General features: G+C 46.4%; 1 protein-coding gene across 1 annotated transcript in view; it reads right to left on the bottom strand.

Moving 5' to 3' along the window:
- The window catches only part of TOP1 (DNA topoisomerase I), a 94693-nt gene extending 89947 nt beyond the window's left edge, over positions 1-4746 (bottom strand). Inside the window, exons 1-2 of the mRNA XM_060617851.3 lie at positions 4452-4746; positions 4094-4118 (exon numbers count right to left, since the gene is read on the bottom strand). Coding sequence (XP_060473834.2) covers positions 4094-4118; positions 4452-4484 — 58 coding nt within the window. The 5' untranslated portion in view covers positions 4485-4746. The remainder of the gene's footprint in view (positions 1-4093; positions 4119-4451) is intronic.
- Between the last annotated feature and the right edge of the window lie 14718 nt (positions 4747-19464).

Raw genomic sequence — 19464 nt, 5'->3', positions numbered from 1 at the left:
AATAAAAGAGTTAAAACATGTGAAGAATTCCTGGCTCTTTCTTGTACATGGTATAAATGGATACCAATTCACTAGGACCCAGAACAAATTAATGAATCACTCCTTCAAACTCTCACAATTCCTCATTTTCATGCTGATGTTAAAAAAAGTCAGATAATTCTTTTTTTACTACAATTGGTAAGTGAGATTTGGGGACTAACTCTGGGTTTGTATTTTCCATTTTACCTACTTTGGTAGAAAAGTAGGAGCTGGTGTCATCAATATTACCTAGTTTCACCTTTCAAACTATGAGGTGTTTCTGATTCCTTTAATAACTCCTGGATTTTCTTGTTTTACCAGCAACATCGGAATCTGAAATTTGTTTGGAAGTTCTGATATGCTAGTAATCTAAAAAACACATGTTGACAAGCAACTTTGTTTCAAGTCTAAATAGTATTAAGATGCTACAGTAGTCACTAATTCTGAAAAGATGCCCCAAGGAGTCTAGCTGTAGAAAGAAAAACACTGGAGCCTGATACTTAAGTGCTCCTGGATTGAGCAAGAAGACGTGCCAGATGTCATTTGAAGGCGCCATCAGTTTGCAGTTTTAAAAATGTGATGGTAACTTTCAGATATCCACATCATCAGTCTTCCCACCCCCCACCTCAACCTGCAACTAACAGCACAGAAATACATCTGTCTGCATCAGAAACAATTCATATTTAATTCTTCCATACAATCCGAATCTATTAAGCTAAACCAGAATCAACACAAGATGATGTCAAATTATGATCCCATATAACATTGCTTAGAATAGTCAGTTACTGATGGAATCAAGCATTATACTTTGCTCATCCCAAGGAGGGAAGAACCCCACAAATGCAAAGTGGATGGGCAAAAACTTGAAACAGCAGAAGGATCACTAACCCCCAACATGATGTTACCATTTTCAACTCTGCGGATAACCTGGCAGTTACTGTAATAATGACTCAGACCCACCACACTTAGTGCTACCAACACCTAGGAAAAAGGTAGTCAAAAGATTACGGTTTCTACTACTGAAACTCCAAGCTCACCATCAATATTTTAAATATAAAAGCATTTCACAAATAACAGATTTTCCCAGCAGTTAAGCATGGGCCAGAATGTTGTGAACTTCAAATGAACAGCAACAGTGTTAACTATTGTAAAGAATGAACTCCAAAGGGCATAAAACCTTTCAGATCTTAAGGGACGAGGGCAGGTAGAATGAGGGATGTTAGTATATATGAACTTCCACAGTTAATCTGTAAGTTCAGCTAAGTCCACTTACAATCGTGCTACAGCAAACTCTTCTTAATACAAAGATCAATAATGACATGTCTGTGTACAATTAAACACTGATTTTTATTTTTTAAAAACAGTCTTTCACGGTTACATAAATCAATCACTTGTTACCAGGCTATTACTTAATAGAGCAAGCACACAGTTACTAACACTACACCTTTCTTCTGAACAATATTTACAAAGATAATTAGTCCAGTGTCAGACACTTACGGTGGTAGGGAGGCAGTTAAAATGCTTTTTCTCTTGAAGGAGTAGGTTAGTTAAAAAGTAAGCAAATGACAAACTAGCAAATCCTTCCCTCCCACATTTTTCAGCTCTGTGAGAAAATAGAGATGTTCAGCTTTTAATTTTGTCATACTACAATCACATATATAGCATACTGGCTACACCTGGGAGCTTTGGAGTGCCCCACTCCCTGCCCTTGGGAAAGCTAGTAAACATACTAAGCCTCAGTTTCCCCATCTATAAAACAGAGATAATAGTATTTAACTCATAAGGTCCTTCCAAGGACTAAATTGAATTAGATAATCCATGCAAAGAGCTGAGATTCGTGCCAGGCAGACAGTAAGTATTCAACAAATATTAACAATTACTGCAATTACAAGTGATCACATTCTAGAAGTCAATATAGTCGGTTTCAATCTCTATAGAAACAGCATTAAAGATCAACAACCCACCCAGCCCACAATCATTCACATACTCAATAGTTCCTTTGTATAATTTAAGTGAGCAACATGGAGAATAACTTATTGATGAGAAAGGACTAAACTTTCTTTCACTACTAAATACATGACCTACTCAGCCTGGTCTTAAAGTCAAAAGAACACTTTTTCTGTGTTTTGCTCCTACCTTCGCCGAAGAGGTCAAAAGGACTCTTTACAAATCCTCACCTGCCACGTCCTTTCTTTGCTCCCACATCCCTAAGAAACATCTACACTCTTTTCGGTTTTCTGAACTGCAGGGGCCTCATCTCCCTTTTAAAACCCTGATAGGTTAGCTCAACATAGTTAAGAAATACTCCAACCCCTGACACTCAGCACCTAGTCTTGCACAACACTCAGAAGTCACCTCCTCTGAGAAATTTCCCCACCCCCAGACAAAATTAAGTCCCCTAGTTTCTCAAAGCATTTTGGGTATACATATGCCTTAGCACCTACCTTATAATTAACTAATTATGTCTCTCTCGATAGACTGAATTGAGGGCAAGAGAAGCGTTGTGGCCAAAGGGTCAGCTCTAGCACTATGCGCAGTGTTTGGCACATATCAGGTGCTCAAGAAATGCAACATGTGAATTTAACCAGAATCTTTCCTTTCAGAGTCCCATCTCTTGCTAGATGCCCCATTACAAAACCTGAACATAAGGCTGCTCTCAGTATACCAGGCTAACACGATGGACTGCTGATTACAACATCAGAAAACATACTCATCAGCTTCTCCCATTGGAGAGGTTCCCGGAACCCAAACTCAATTGAGCAGGATTATGTACCATCAGAATCAGTGGGAATTCCCAGCACACTACAGAGGGTACTTTTCTCCTTCAGCAAAATTGTTGAAAAGCCCTCAGGGTGAGCTTTTTATTGGGGGAACTCTTCATTGATTAAGTGAAGTGGAAATACTCAAAGATAAATAAATGCCTCGATTTGGCTGAAAAGGGGTCAAAATCATAAAGTTCTGGGAAAAGCAAGCTAGCTCTTGATTCCTGAAAAACAGAGACCTCTAAAAAAGAACAGGAAGCAGGGGTGGGTGCTGGTCACTCTTTGTTTCAATAAATAAAATCTCTTTTTCTTCCCTACAGCCCAAAAGAAAAGGCCAATACACCAAGTCCAGATGAGATGCTCAACAATCTTTCCTCCTGACAAGTACACTAAACTGAGGTTCTTTAAAAAATAAAAAAAAAAAAAGGAAGAAAGAAAAAAGGGGGGAAAAGTGCTGCCTTAGGAACCTCAGCCACAATGAAAAGTTCTAGTAATACTTTAATAAAAAAAAAAAAAAAAATCTATCTCCCTGGGTCCAACATTTACATTGGACGGCCCACAGAGAACTTGCAAACTTTCTGAAGGGAGGGACTACTACCTTCGCAAAGAACACAACTTGGGAAAAACAATCTCAAAATATGAAGAACTCCACAAAGGGCAGCTTTAGTTTTAGAACCATAATTCCCATCACAAACAACTTCCACCATCACCACCCCCAACCACCACCAAATTCAACAGTTGCCGGAGGATATCTTTCATTCTGGAAACAGAAGAGGAAACAAACAAGCAGCAGAAAGGGAATAACCCCCAAAATAAAGTTCTCTTTGGAAAAAATTGTAACAATTCAGTCTCCCACCCTTCCCTCTCTGGTGAAGTCTATGATTTATACGGCTTTGCTCTGCAGAAAGCTCTTTCTGGGCAGCTCAAGGAAAGAGCCGAGGGAGGGAGAGAAAGAGACACAGGCACAGAAAGGAGAGGAGAGAGAAAAAGAAAATGGCGCAGAGACTAAGTCCCGACTGTCGACAAGGCGACTTTCCCGGGAGGAATCCGGGCCGGGAAAGGCTGCCCGAAGCCCGGCGGCGGGCGACGCCGGGTCTCCGTTGCCCCCTCTTGGGAGGGCCGTGATCTGGGGGTGCTGGGGTCCCCGGAAAGGGGGTCCAGAGGCGGCCCGATGGGAACAATGGGGCCGGTGAGCGAGGAGCCGGGACTTAGTCTCTGGGACGCCATGTCTGTCCTCTGCCCGGCTCCAGCGGGGCGCGGGGTAGGCGGCCGGCGGCGGGAGGACCTGGGGTCGGGGCGGGGGGCACACTCACCATTCAATCGGAAATCCGCTTCAATCTGGAGAAAGAAAAGGGGGGAAGATGAACAAAACAGGCACATTTAACCCCGCGGGCGGCGAGCGCGCGGAGCCGGGGGCCTAGCCCACCCTGCGCCCCAGGGAGGAAGGGACCCCCCGGGAACGGCCTTTTAAGGGGCAGCCATTCCCACCCCCGCCACCCCAATATGTAACTTGGCGGCTTTCGTCCTAGGCCTAGCGAGCCCACCTCCGCCGGCCGGCCGCCCCTGGCCTGGGGCTCCGGCCTGTCAAAGCGGCCGGGCCGGGGCCTGCGCTGGGGGTCGCGGAGAGCCGGGGTGGGGCCGGGGCGCCGAGAGGACCGTGCCGAACTGTACCTGGGAATCGTTGTGGAGATGGTCCCCGCTCATGTCGGCAGGAGCGGTGAGAACGGCGGGCGGCGAGTAGCGCCGAGGAGACGCAGACGGTCGAGACCGGCCTATGCGGGCGGACGGGAGCTCCCGGAGGCTCCCGAAGGCGCGGGTAAGCGGCGGCGGCTGCGGGCCTGAGACTCCCGGAACCGCTAAGGCGGCGACAGCGGCGGCGACGCTGACTGACTGCCGGGCGGGCGGCGAGAGCGGACCCCAGCAGTTGTGTAACAGCCTAAGTTCGCATTTCGGCTCACTGCGCCTGCGCGGCCGCTTTTAAACGAGACGTCGCGACGTCAGAGACTCGCGGAAGGAGGCCGAGGGTTGCGGGCCCGCCCCCTCGCGCTTCCAAAGGCGGACCAGACTTTGCATCGCAAGCCCCCGCCTCCTGGCCCTTGCGCGCCGCTGTGATTTGCATAAGGAGTCGACTCCTCCCAGGGCCGCCCACCCTAAGCATCCTTCCTTTCCTTTCCCCGCGCCTTTTCTCGGAACGCCGTACTCCTCTGCGAGGCAGTGCGCAGGCGCATCCCAGACGCCGCCCCCGGACCGTGGCCGGCAGCGCGGCCACGTGGTGGGCCTTTAAAGGCCGCGGCGGGACCGCGTCAGTCCCCGGCCGAGCTGCTGTCCTCGTGCTCCTTTCCGTAGCAGCGAATAACTTGGTGGCCTGGGCTCTAGCCCTTCCACCAACTCTTCTTTGCTCCCTAGCCGGGCGCCGAGGCCGCCAGGAGACAGGAGCTCCCGCCCTAGCCTTTGTCCATAAATTTCAACCTTCTGAATTATTTCACACTATTATTAATTTCAATTTTTTAACCAACCAAAGGTCTGGTGCAGCTCCAGTTTCCAAACGAGTACATGTAGTCCTGGGTCACAAGGGCCCTAATTTATTTCGTTAATTCAACAGACATTTATTGAGCGTCTACTGTGAGTCAGGAATTGTGCTGAAAAGGGGTGGTGGTGCAGGGGGCCAAGGGAATGGGACCTCAGGGTAAACACGACCTGGCTCTGTCCATCGTTGCATCCCTAGCACACTATAGGGCAGAAGTGAGATGCACAGGATAAAGAACTGCCATTTAGGGACCACCTACTTTGTTCTCTGCTCTGAATCCAACACGACAGCTCTGTGGGGCTATTTTATCAAACTGTGTCAGAGATAAGTGACCTACAACCTTCTACGTGACATCTACATTTGGATAACCTCACAAGCTTCTCCAGGGCCGAACTCAACATCTTCCTCCACCCAGCTAGAAAAGCTCCATCCTGGACAACTTCCTCCTTCCTTTCTCATTAGTCCAACCGGTTGCTTCTCTTCAACCCATCTACCTCTTCTGCCCACACATCTGTCGAAGTCTGCACTATCTCTTGCTTGCATTATCACAATACACTCCTAACAAGGGTCTCAGCCTCCATTCTGGCCCTCTCACAAGCTGATAGCCAACAAGAGCCAAAGTGAACTTTTCAACACGCGGGTCTACCTTACCCCTTTCCCACAATACTTCCCATCACTCTTGGCATAAAGCTCAAATTTCCTAAAGTAGCTCCCAGCTTTTTGAATTAAGCCACATAGCCTGCTTAATTCAAGTGTGACCTCTGTGAATTTTGCCATATCTACTTACCACTTCCACTATTTTACTTACTATTTTAATCGATCCCCTTCTTTACTTAGCTTCCTCCTAAATAATAATATCTATGAAATAATAATGTCTATGAAGTCATTTACAAATAAATACAAAAAGTGTCCATCCATGGACCACTGAAATATCTCTATCACATCTAGTGGTAAACACTTTGGGATTAATTCTTGTGAATGCTCCAAAGCTCAACATTAATATCACTTTTTCAATGTGATCCCCTTCCCCCACATTCTCTCACTCTCTCTTTCCTCACTGGGATCAAGTGCCCTTCATAGAGTGTCTTTTCCTTTGTAACACTTATCACAATTGTTATTAAGTTGCTAAGGAGGGCAATAAGTGATTTTATGTCTGTCTCCCCTATTGAACCCAAGGTCTATCTTTGTTGAAACTTGATCCCCAACACCTAGCAACAGATCCTACCAAAGAGGCATACAATAAATGAATGAAAGCAGGGTAATACAATGGTTAGGAGTGCACACATGGAAGTAAAACCAATCTAGGTGTGAGTTCTGCTCTGCTGTTAATTAGCTGTGTAACCTCAGACAAGTTGCTTAAGTTCTCTGAGCCCTAGTTTCCTCATCTGGACAATGACGATAATGGTAGAATTTTATTAGACTATAAAAAAAAAAGTTTCTTGAGAACAGACAGCTCGTAAGTACTGAATTTTGGGTTTAAACTCTGATATGCCTGACTCCAAAGCTATGCTCTTTCTCTCAGGCAAACTGCCAGAACCAGTTTCGCCTTGTTAATGGTGTCTTTCAATAGACTTCCCATCTCAGAATCAATCCTAGACCACCAAGTGAGACATTTCAATATTATCTGTTTGCTGCAGGTAGGCCAAGATAATTCAAGGACCGCCTTAAGGAATAACAGAGTCTCTTACTACTACTCTACTGCCAACCCCCAAAGCCAAAGGAGACTCTGCATTTGATTTCCAGGTCCCTCCAAAGAAGATCTGGGTAGGCATAAAAACAGATCACAGACTCCAAAATCGCACAGTAAGCATGGTCCCATGCACAAACCTGCAGGTGTGCAGGCATTTTGTCACATAGCCACCCTGACTCTTGACACCTTAAATCAGTGTCTCTGCAATGTGGTCCATCCACCCCGAGTACTTGAGAAGATTATAGATAATGCATGGACAAACACTTTTACTGTAATTGTTAAGGATGTATTTCCATGTGTATGGGGGGAAAATATTTAACCACCACATCAAATCCATGATTTTAAGGATATAACTGCTTTGGATCAGGCTTTTAAAAAGTTGGTTGATTGGGGAGCCTGGGTGGCTCAGTCAGTTGGGCATCTGACTTTGGCTCAGGTCATGATCTTGCAGTTCAGGAGTTTGAACCCCGCATTGGGCTCTGTGCTGACAGGTTAGGGCCTGGAGCCTGTTCCAGTTTCTGTGTCTCCCTTTCTGCCCTCTCCCACTCATGCTCTCTCTCTCAAAAATAAATAAACATGCAAAAAAAATTGTACCTTTAAAAAGTTGGTCAGTTGATTTAGATAAAAATATCAAATAAGGGGCACCTGGGTGGCTCAGTTGGTTAAGTGTCTGACTCTTGATTTTGGCTCAGGTCATGATCTCATGGATCATGTGATCAAGCCCCGCAACAGTCTCTGCACTGACAACACAGAGCCTGCTTGGGATTCTCTTTCCCTCTGTCTTTGACCCTCCCCCACTCACATGTGTTTGCGCTCTCTCTCTCTCTCTCTCTCTCTCTCTCTGTCTCTCAAAAATAAATAAGCGTTAAAAATACATATATCAAATAATAACAAGAGGGAACATATAAGACAAACTCCAGTGAGGTCATAGGCAAATAAATGTGGCTTGGGAAACACTGCTTTAAATCAAGGCCCATGGACCATCCCAATCCCTATAAAAATAACTAGCAGATGACAGCTGATGTTATGGGCCTGTTTCCAAAGTATGCACTGTGAAAGGTGGACGATTTATAGATATCCCAGTAAAAGAAGGGCTGCATACACGTTGTTATGATTTAAAGTGAAACAGGTCTTTTCTCACAGGACTTCTCAGATTTATCAATATTCTAATACATACGCAAATCTTAAATAGAAGGAAATGAAGTGCAGTATCTCCAAAATGTATGTAAGCCCAGAAACCTTTTTTTCCACACTGCCTTTTGAGACTGGGCTCTTTGGAATGATCAGACCTTGGGCTACCTGATCTAGGTTGTCACCCAAGATCCAGCCTGTACTTATTTGCTTCTTAGTCTCTTGGGATTCTTCTTATCACCTTGGCCCAACTCTTGGCTTCCAGAACTGAACACCTATGCGGTTGTCTTGAACAACCTCTGCTTTTCAGGGACCTGTTCTTCTGCACAATGTACACATGTATACAACAAATATGCTGCTGTCCCTCTGGCTACGGTTGTTTGACCCAGGCTGACTCAAGATGAGTCACTCAGATCGACTTCCTTGAGACTTTGGAACTGGGAAGGAGAGAGTGGTCTCTCTTCTTGTGGATGGATCTATAGGATGTACACTGGGGAGTTGCCCTGGTGGTATTTTCTGTCAAGAGGGCCCAAGAAAGCTGGGAAAGGGGGAGAGAAGGAGGAGGAGAAGAGAAGGCCCTGAATTCCATCAGCCCTTATTTCACTTCTGTTCCTGTACCTTTGAATAAATTCCCCCCTTTTGTTCAACTGAGCTCCAATGGGTCACTTAAGACCAAGAGTTCTGAATAGTCCTCAGTCCTAATCTACGTTTGACTCCTGGGCACTCTCAAACCCTCTGTCACCCTTTGGACCTGGCTCTGGACCCCTCGTGTTATGGCACCTGGATACACCTGCCAGCATTTTGACCATGGATGCTGACACAGTCTCGACTCTGCCAGTTCTTGGGCAGCGGTATCTTCTGGAAGTCCCCCCTGCCTGTGGCACCTTGTCTAAGGACCCGCTGCCCTGTTGAGATTTGGATACCCTCAGAAAAGAGTCTACTTGACACACAGGAAGGAGACTCAGACTAGCAACCCCAGTAACAACCAGAAACACCCTTTTGCCTACGGGTAACTAAACATCTCAGCAAAGGTTGAAATTTGTGGAATAAAAAGAAAAGAACTAACAGGAAAACTGGCAACTCTTGAGTCATGGAAGGATAGGATAGCGACAGGGATGGAGGAGCCTGGCTATGTGTCTCAGGGCAAGGAGGAGAGTTCACTTTCACATGCCTCCTTTATCTTACTGCCAGAAGACATCCATTCTGTAATGAGGACATTTATGCATTCAACCAATGGCCACTGAGGAATGAAGGAGGACTATGTGGTAGATAGGAACTAGTTATTCCTTGGGAATATAGACATTAATAAGACCTAATCCTCATTTTGGAGGAATTCCTAATCTGAGAATGAGACAGACATTCCCCAACTGTTACCATTAGGTACAAGGAATAACAGAGAAGAAGGGGCCAGCCACCAGTTGCTATGGGAATGCTGGGGGTGGGGGAAGCACATCCAACTCACCAGTGATTGTAGTAGGGGCAATGTTGGGAAAGGCTTCCAGATGAATGCCATTCTTGAAAGATGAGGAGGGGCTGGCCTGTGGAAAAAAGGGAGGGCATTGCAGCAAGAAGAGCACTTTGTGAAGAGGTGGAGAGTCACAGGCATGAGAGTAGGTTTGGTCAGAATGAAGCAAAGGGTACATGTGAAATACACCAGAGAAGGAGGCTGGGAGGGTGGGGAGGCCTCTCCCATGACCGTGGCACTACTTCAGGGTGAGAAATGACAGGGTTTGGAGCAGGGGTGAGAACAACCATGCGCAGCAGAGTGGGGACAGTTTGGCAGAGCTGACCCGGGAGATAGGCAAGTTCATCAGTGGGCCCGTGGAAACCCTTGCAAGTGCTTCCGAAGTGTCATTAACCATGGCAGGTCACATGGAATCAGGGTGAAGGTGCAGACTGTTAAAAGAGGGCAACCCACGGGGAAGTTGTGAAAGTGCTCTCTCTCTCTCTCTCTGACACTCCCTCTCACAGTGTATGCCTGCTGGGGACATCTTGGGGCTGCTCAGGTCCAGCTGCCTCCAACTCAAGAACAGCAGGTAGGGGGAGGCAAAAAGGCAGAAACCCGGGGCTCCAGGACATTCTGGAAAATTCTGGGAGTGAGAGACACCCCAGGCTGACTCAGCATGACTCTCTAAGAAAATGGAACAAAAGCAGCAGCCTCCCTTAACAACCAGCAGGTGACAGCTTAACCCAAATCAGGTTTTGACAAGATCTACCTCCCTGTGCTCCCTAGCAAGTCCTCCAAATACGAAGTCCAAATACTCAATGCCAACACTGCCACCCCGCCGCCCCCGCCGCCAGAGTCTGGCTCACTCCATCATTTTCTCTCCCCCTCACACAGCAACTTTTCCACTTCTTCTCCTTTCCCATTCCCCCCCCCTCCCGACCCCAACTACCACCTTGTTAAAGACAACGTGTTACATCAATTGGCAAGTTACTTGCTCTGCTAAGTGCTTCACTTACATTATCTCAGTTCTTAGGTCGCTGTTCCCCTCGCCTGGGTTGACATGTTTGGAAAGGCTAGTCCACATTTGCTGCCTTGTCTGTCTTATTTCCCATCCCTCAAACACTGCTGATCTGGCTTCCATTTTAATCAGAGACTTCCTAGTTTCCAAATAATTTAGCCATGTTCTCCTCTACCTTCTTGTAGCACTCAGTGATGTGGATGGGCACATTCTCTGGGCCCATTCCATTTGGCTCCAATGACCGTGAATTCTCTTGATTTCCCTCCTACCTCTGCAAATGCCATTTTCCTGCCTCCTCCTCATCTCCCAGCACATTGTAAGCATCCCCAAGGCTTCTGCCATCAACCTCTCTTCTCTCTCTACACCCTCCTCCTGGAAGCTTTATGGATTCTATATTGACTTCTGTAGAGAGCCTCTCAGATGGGTGTCTCTTGTCTTGACTTCTTTTTGGAGTTACAAAAATATCTACCCATCTGTCTATTGGTATGTGTGTTTCATAGCCCCCACAGTCCCCTGCTCCTGAATTCAACTTTTCCCTGAGCCTACCTTTCCCTTCTATGGTCACTGCTTGGTGAATAGCTCCATATGCTCCCAGTTGTTCAGGCTCAAACCATGGGAGCCTCTTGAATTGATCCTGTCCTCCACATCCCATTAATGGCTATAATCTCTGAGAGTCAGCCAAGCCCTATAATAATTTGTCCCTCATTCTCCAGTGTTCTTATGGCATCTGCCCCTTCACTGCATCTCTCTCTCTCTCTCTCTCTCTCTCTCTCTCTCTCGCACACACACACACACACACAAACACACACACACACACATACACACACACACACACACACACACACACACACCATGAGCCAGGTACCATGCCTAGTGCTAGGGATTCAGCTGTGAACTAGACAGATATGGTTCCTACCCTCAGGGGCCTTGTAAGTGGGACAGACAAGAGGACAAGTAATTGCCATCTACTATGATAAATGCTTTGGGGATAAAGTACAGTATGTTTGCTGTAGGAGCCCTTTAAAGGATCTTCCAGGCTAGAATTGAGGAGACAAGGCTTCTCAGTGGAAACGACATTTAAACTGAGGCCTAAAGGTGGAAACAGAAGTTGGCTAGGTGAAGGTTAGGGAGGATAAAGAAGACAACTGGAGATGAGCACTGGAGGTGAAGGAACAGATGGGCAAAGACTTGGAAACTGGGCAGAGAATGGTTCACTGGGGGAGCTTTGGATGACTCAAGATGGCTGAGGGGTAGAGTATAGCAGGGTGTTAAGAGATGAGGCTGGAGGGCTAGGCAAGGCCCAACTCATGCAGGGTCTTTTGTGTTGGTGAAGGAATTTGGAATTTATCCTGAGAGCAATGGGGAACCACTGATGAGTTTTAAACAATGAAAGAATGTAATTAATATGCATTTTAGGAAATACTACTACGATATAGATTTGAGGTAGTCAATGGATTGAAGTAGTCGAGATTGGATGCTTGTTAAACCACAGATAAGGTTGATGTTGTCATGTAGGCAAAAATGATGGTGATGACAGTTCTGATCCAAAAAGCGATGAGGACAAAGAGAAGTGCACGCATCTGAGGGACATTCATGACATAGCAGTGATGTATGAACAATTGACTATATATGTCAGACAAAGGGAGAGGGGCAGATCAAGGATATGGATGGAGATGTCATTCACAAAGGCAAGGAACACTTAGGGGTGACCTGGTTTGGGGGAAAAATAATGAGTTCAGCTCTGTACGTTAATTCTGAGGTTAGCCAAGTCAAGATGTCTACTATGTGGTTGGATATGTGGGTTTGGAGTTCAGGAGAGTGTCAGCATAATGGCAATAGCTGAAGTGATTGGACTAGATGAAATCATCTGGCAGGACCTGGGAGGAAAGCCTTACTTTAGGGATGAGTCTGAGTTAGGAAGTGAATAAAAAGTGAGGAAGTTGAGGATAGCAAGTTTAGACAAGTTGTTCAAGAGGTTTAGCTATAAACAGGAGGGGGAACATACAGTAATTAGAATAATCTAGGGTTAAGAGGCTTTTTGTTTTATGATGGGCAAAACATACTCATATCTAATAAGAACGAGAAAAAAATTATTTCTAGTTCAGGGTCTTTTGAACCGTCCCAATCCTTTTGACAAAATGCTAGCACAATTGAGCCTATATGCTTCCTTATCTTTCTGCGTGAGATAAGGAGGCAGGTCCCTTTGGAGGAGACACTTCTTTTTGCCTCTCAGAAGCCACAGGCTGCTTCAAATATTCTGGGCCCTTTCCCACCAGAACTCACTCAAGGGTTGACTCAGAGAACTCATTTTTCAGGATGGCTCATCCAGGCGTCTGGGGATATTCTCCTCCCAAAGGGCAGAGTCCAGCGGTGCGTAATCTGTCTCTACCTTTTCAGGACTTAGCAGGTGCTAAGGAAAGGGTTCGCCAGAACAAATACCAGCTCTGGTGATGGAGCTAGAGAAAGATACCCACAATTTGGAGGATAGATGTTCCTCCTCAGGCTTTGCAATGATGTTGTTAAGTCCACTAACATTTCCAGATGCCTGTTTGGTGCCAGCCCCTGGTAGTGCTGTGATGGACTAGAGGAACCACAGTCCAGAAGAGGAGATATATAAGTAAAACATCAATTACAAGACAGTGTTCTTAGAGCTTCATGAGACAGTCCTTGGGGCTGGGAAGCCAGGCAGACTCTTCTACAGGAGCCCAGCCTCAAAAGTTTGATGGCAGAAAGTAGAAAACTCTAAATGCCTCTACCAACCCAGAGCCTGGCTGTCCTATTATTTGTGAGGGGGGGGGGGGGGGGGATGGTGACACAATCTATTTCAAATTGATTTTTTTTTTTTTCCTCTGCAGACTTTTCCTTTCTGGTGAGCATGTGTATTCAGGACTGGGAGACAGAACATTGGGAAAACATTTGCACAAAACCTTATAGAATGTCCAAGTCTAGCCTTGGAACCTCCAAATTCAAAGCAGGTGAGGCCACCATTGCTGGATATTGGAAAGCCCCTGAGCTCAATCCTCATACTTCATTCCCTCATTCACTATCTCACCCTCTCCTGGTGGCTTTAAGTAGCAATTACATATGGAGAAGTCCTAAGTTCACATCTGTAATCAAGACCTTGCCCCCTGCCTTGTACTTGTATACCCAGCAGCGTGCCCAGCATCACTATTTGGGTTTCCAGTGGGCTTTTTTTCCCCCCAATGGGCTTCTTAAACACACACCTCCAACCACACTTCTTTCTTCCCAAACCTGCCCCTCCCTAGTTTGCCCCCATCACAGTTAATGGTCCCCCATCTCCAATCTGTCATCAAATCTAGTGGACACCCCCTTCAAATATCCAGATGCTAAATATCTCTCCCTTTTCCCTCTGCTTCCGCTTAGCCGGAGCCTTCATCATCTCCACCTGCTTTAGCGCAGGGGCCTCCTAACTGGTATCCTTGCCCCCCTATTGTCTTTCCATGGAACATCCTCAGAACAACTGACTCTTTGAAAATGTCAGATCTCATCACCCCATAGCTCAAACATTCCCAGTGGCTCCCATCTCATTCAAGGTAGAATTCAAAAAACTTACAATGGCCCTTGAGGCCCCTCTCCTCTGCTAGTGCCCTTCACCTTGACCACCCCTATCCAGCCACACTGGCCTTCTGACATTGCTTGTCACACACCACTCACCCTCCCATCTCAGCACCTTTGCATCTGAGAGCTTTTCTGCCTGGAACATCCTTCCCCCAGACATCTCCACGGCCTACTTCCCACCTCTCTCAGATCCTTGCTAAAATATCTCCTTTCCAGTGAGACTTTTCTGACTACTCTGTTTAAAGTCACAACCCCCTCCCCTCATCACTTCCCCACCTTTAATCTAGGCTTTATTTGTCACCAAGGCACTTGTCACCATCGAACCTACTAAATATTTTACTTATTTGCTTATTGTTGATTTTCCTTCTCCGAGAATATAATCTTGACGAAGGTAGGGATTTTTGTTTGCTTCATTTAATGCTGAGTTTCTAGCATCTACAGCAGTGCCTGGCACATATAGGGTACTCAATTAATATTTGTGGAATAAATTAATTAATCCCAGGTTGCAATGAGCTCCTGACATGTGTCAAACAGGGGCCTGGAATGTGCCAGAAAACCCCTTATAGTGAGCAACACAGTTCTCATTTAGCAGATAAGGAGACAGAAGCATGGAGGGTATGAGTGCCCTGCCTCTCTGTTCCCATAGCAACCTGCGCATGTCCCCAGTACCTATCGTTCTGCACTGTCATGGTCCATTTTCCCAGACAGCTGTAAGATTTTTGAAGTCAAGGACCATCTCTTAATCATTGTTGCATCTCCAGTACCTAGTAGAGCACTGGGCACATAGTAGATGCTTAAGAAATGTTTGTTTCATGCATGCATGAATGAAATCGGGACAGAAACCCATAACTGTCAGGTAGACAGGTCTCTGCTCACCCACTCTGCCCTGGGGTGTCCCTAAGACAGCTACAGAACAGCTAAATTCCCTTCCCCTGGCAGAGTGCCTGTCTTACACATCCTCACCCACAGAAACAGAAGTATTTCAGATGGAGAACTGGCTGACAGTTTTTTCCCATCACACTAGGCAAATGGAAAGAATTTCTCCAGTCAATCCCTATGCAGTTCCCCAGACACACAGGCAAGGTCTCTTTGTTCCACTCCCCACCCCCCACATCTGCAGCCTGCCCTACTATTTTCCCCAACTTCAGCTGCTGGGTTGGGCTGCCTGCCCATCCATCCACTCATCCAGCCTTCAGCCAACAGCCTCCGCAAACCTTCTCCAGGCTACGGTTGGGGGGGGGGGGGCGCGGATCTAAGCCAACCCCCTACCTGCCCTTACCTCACTCCTCCCTGCCCCCCACTGTGTGTTCAGTAGGTTCTCCAAGTCTCTCCTTTGCCTTTTCTTTCTAGATTCTCCTCCAACCCCCAAACCCACGTCTTGGCTTCATGGTGATGGCTTGCTCCATCCCATGGATGATTGTGGGCCTCTTTTCCCATCTGTTTCCCCTTCTCTAGATCAGTAATTCTTTTTTTTTTTTTAATTTTTTTAAAGTTTATTTATTTTGAGAGAGAGAGAGAAACAGAGCACATGAGCAAGGGAGGGGCAGAGAGAGGGAGAGAGAAAATCCCAAGCAGGCTCTGCACTGTCCGCATATAGCCCCATGTGGGAATCAAACTCATGAACCATGAGATCATGACCTAAGCTGAAGTCAAGAGCCAGATGCTTAACTGACTGAGCCACCCAGGTGTTCCATCTAGAGCAGTAATTCTTAAACAACTGTGGGGGAGGGGTCATAGACCCTTTTGAGAAACTGGTGTGGGCTATGGACCTTCTTCCTCCAAAAACCCATGTACATTTTTTTTTTTTTTTACATTTATTTATTTTTTGAGAGACAGAGACAGAGCATGAGCAGGGGAGGGGCAGAGAGAGAGGGAGACACAGAATCCGAAACAGGCTCCAGGCTCTGAGCTGTCAGCACAGAGCCCGACGCGGGACTCAAACCCACGAACCATGAGATCATGACCTGAGTCGAAGTTGGACGTTTAACGGACTGAGCCACCCAGGTGCCCCCAAAACCCATGTACTCTTTTTTTTTTTTTAATTTTTTTTTTAACGTTTTATTTATTTTTGAGACAGAGAGAGACAGAGCATGAATGGGGGAGGGGCAGAGAGAGAGGGAGGCACAGAATCCGAAACAGGCTCCAGGCTCTGAGCCATCAGCCCAGAGCCCGACGCGGGGCTCGAACTCACGGACCGCGAGATCGTGACCTGAGCTGAAGTCGGCCGCTTAACCGACTGAGCCACCCAGGCGCCCCAAAACCCATGTACTCTTAAATGCAGCATTTTGCATAGATGTTCAAGTGCAGCCCGGTTAAGAACTCCTCCTGTAGATGGTCTCTCTTCTCCTTCTCCCCTCCCCTCTAGATTTCTGGTTGTCATTGGCTTCCACATCAATCTCCCCAGTCTCCTTCAGAAGCAGAATCTTCTCCCTACCATATTATTACCAATGCTGTTATTGTTATTAACAGCAGCTACGAGGTTTGAACATTTGTCATGCATCATCTGATTTCATCCTCTCGACAACCCCAAGAGGAAGCAACTATTATTGTCCCATTTTTACAGATGACAGAACTCTTGGTCACGTCATTTGCCAATCCCACAGAGCTCTCAGTCCACGGTGTCTTTCCTCCGCCCCACGGTGTGTTGCCTCTTTGTTATAAACTGCTGTTTGCTTTGACCTTCCCCCTTCTACCACGTGAAGCTGGCCTCCACCGCCCCGCCCCATGGTGTGTTGCCTGTTATTCTTAACTACTGAGTTTTTTTTAAACCTCCTGTCTTTACCACCTGAAATGCACCCTTTTCGTCACCTCCCCCACTCCTCCGAAGCTCCCTCTTTCTCCCCCATCCACCACTTCAAGTGACCACAGGTGGCTTCTTTGCAGTTGCTTGAGCACATGTGAGCCATGAAAGAGGTTTCGTTTCCCTTCCCACTCTCAGCCCAGCTGTGGCAGCCTCTGTGACCCTTGCCGGCCCTAAATGGAGCACTTACAGCCGCTTCTGACAGAAGGCCTTGTCACTTCTGGGACTGGCAAAACTGACATCCAGGTAAGAGGAAGGGAGAGGACATCTAGTTGATAACTCTCCTGTACCAGGCCTGTGCTTGGCATGGGGACACAGAAGCCGCGCTATAAAGGCCCTAGCTTCTGGGTGTTTCCAGGCGTCCTATTAATGGACACTTGGAGGCTCTACGATGATTGGCCTCAATCCATCTACTGCCTGTCTCTGGATGGTCAGGGGTCCCTCTGCAGCATGACCAGCATCCAGCTGCCAGCTGAGCCAGCAAAAACACTGCTCAGACCCTACCCGAGAAACAGCTGGCTGCTGTATCTTTCTCCTCAGTTCAAATCTCAGAGCAGCCTGATAATTTTAGTTGTATTAATCATAGTCATACTTTTGTTCTTAGCATGATAAAGGAGTATACCATCACAAAAGCAATTTCTAAAACTGTGACTTGAAGTGCAATATACATACAGAAAGGTGCACATATCAAAACTGTGCGGCTTGAGGAATTTTCTTGTTTGTGTAACCTGCACCTAGTCAAGAAACAATTTGTCAGCACCCCCAAACCGCCCTAGTGCTTCCTTCCTGCCATTACCCCAGGGTAACCACTATCCTGATGACTTCCAACAGCACACGTTGGTCTTGCCTTTTTTGTGGACAAAAGCAATGTTAAAAGAAACAGACCATCCTCTTGTCCACCCTCCTGGCACACATTTTGATTGACTGAGGATTCATGGATTCAATTAGTGATTGACCAGAAGTTGACTGTATGCAAAACGGACCAAGAATCTTATGAATTGGGGGGCGCCTGGGTGGCTCAGTCTATTAAGCATCCAACTTTGGCTCAGGTCATGATCTCGTGGTTCGTGAGTTTGATCCCCGTGTCGGGCTCTGTGCTGACAGCTCAGAGCCTGGAGCCTGCTTCTGATTCTGTGTCTCCCTCGCTCTCTGCCCCTCCCCCCACTCACGCTCTGCTTTTCTCTCTCAAAAATAAACTTTGAAAAAAAGTAAAGCAAACAAACAAACAAACAAACAAAAAAACCAAGAATCTTTTGAATTGAACCAAGGGACTGTAGCCTCCAAGGGACTTTAACTGTAAACTGACCCTCTGCTGGGGCTCCAGAATCTCAAAGTATGTTCTCAACAAAGGGCCCGGCACCTGTCTGCATGCACACCTGATCACTTCCTCTACAGTTCAAGTTCTCATGCTCACTGCTGCTGGTTTTCTTTTTCCTTTTTCTTTTTAGTTCTGAAATAAGGATATTAGAGACTCTAGAAAGCACTGTCCTCCAGAACTCTGGCCTGATCACTCCTAGTGATGGAGAAATCATGATCTCATGAGCTTACCTATTCCAGGCAGATCTGACAAGTAAGTTTCAAACTGTTTAAACACACACACGCCTCTGGAAAACTTTATTGTTTGAGCTCAAATATACTGCAATTTTTGCTCGTGGATTCTAGTCCTGCCTTCTGCAGTGCCCCAGAACTAGTCAATTTAGTAATCAGATTTGGGTGCTTTCTCTGTGCCAGGCTCAGAGGCATGTGAGGCTCCCTGAACCCCAAATCCTTTCTGTGGAGATCCTGGGATTTACTGAGTCAGGGATGTGGCTAAACTAGCATTTACCAAAGAACATTCTAGTGGATGCTAATCCCCAGAAATACTTTATGAAAATAGAGCTCTGAGCTCAAGTGAGTTGGGTAAGAGCTCCACACTCTCTGGTCTGTTTCTAGTGTCACAACCTACATGAGCTCAGATAAGACTCTGGGAGATCTTGAAGCATAGAAACACTGTCTCACTTTGTCAGTGTTTTCAAGACTTACTTGACTTAGAATCCTTTTCTATAGAGTGCCTATGCATATTTCTCAGAATGAGTGTCCCTCAGAACAGGACCTAGGCCAGCTAGCTTTAAGCCTTCTCCAGAACTGCACTGTCCAATCTGGTAGCCGCTGGCACATGGGGATATCGAACACTTGAAATGTGACTTCAAACTGAGATGCGCCGTGAGTGTAAAATATACACCAGGTTTCGAAGTCTTAGTACAAAAAGAACACAAAATGTCAATAATTTTGTGTTGACTCTGTGTGGGAATAAAATGCTGTTTTTGAAATATCAGGTTGAAATATATTATTAAAATGAATTTCTTTTTACTCTCGAAAATGTGACTGCTGGGAAGTGTATGGTTATCCATGCAGCGTGCTTTATATTTCCGCTGGAAAGTGCTGCCCTAGCCTTCCCTGCCGGTCATGAAGGCTTAGTTGGCACATGGAGGGGGGGAGGGGTTGGTAGCGTC

Source organism: Panthera onca, chromosome A3 (genome assembly GCF_046562875.1).
Source record: "Panthera onca isolate mPanOnc1 chromosome A3, mPanOnc1 haplotype 2, whole genome shotgun sequence".
NCBI classification, from domain to species: Eukaryota; Metazoa; Chordata; class Mammalia; order Carnivora; family Felidae; genus Panthera; species Panthera onca.
Note: the sequence above shows the minus strand (reverse complement) of the source record. Positions and strands in the feature narration are given on the sequence as shown.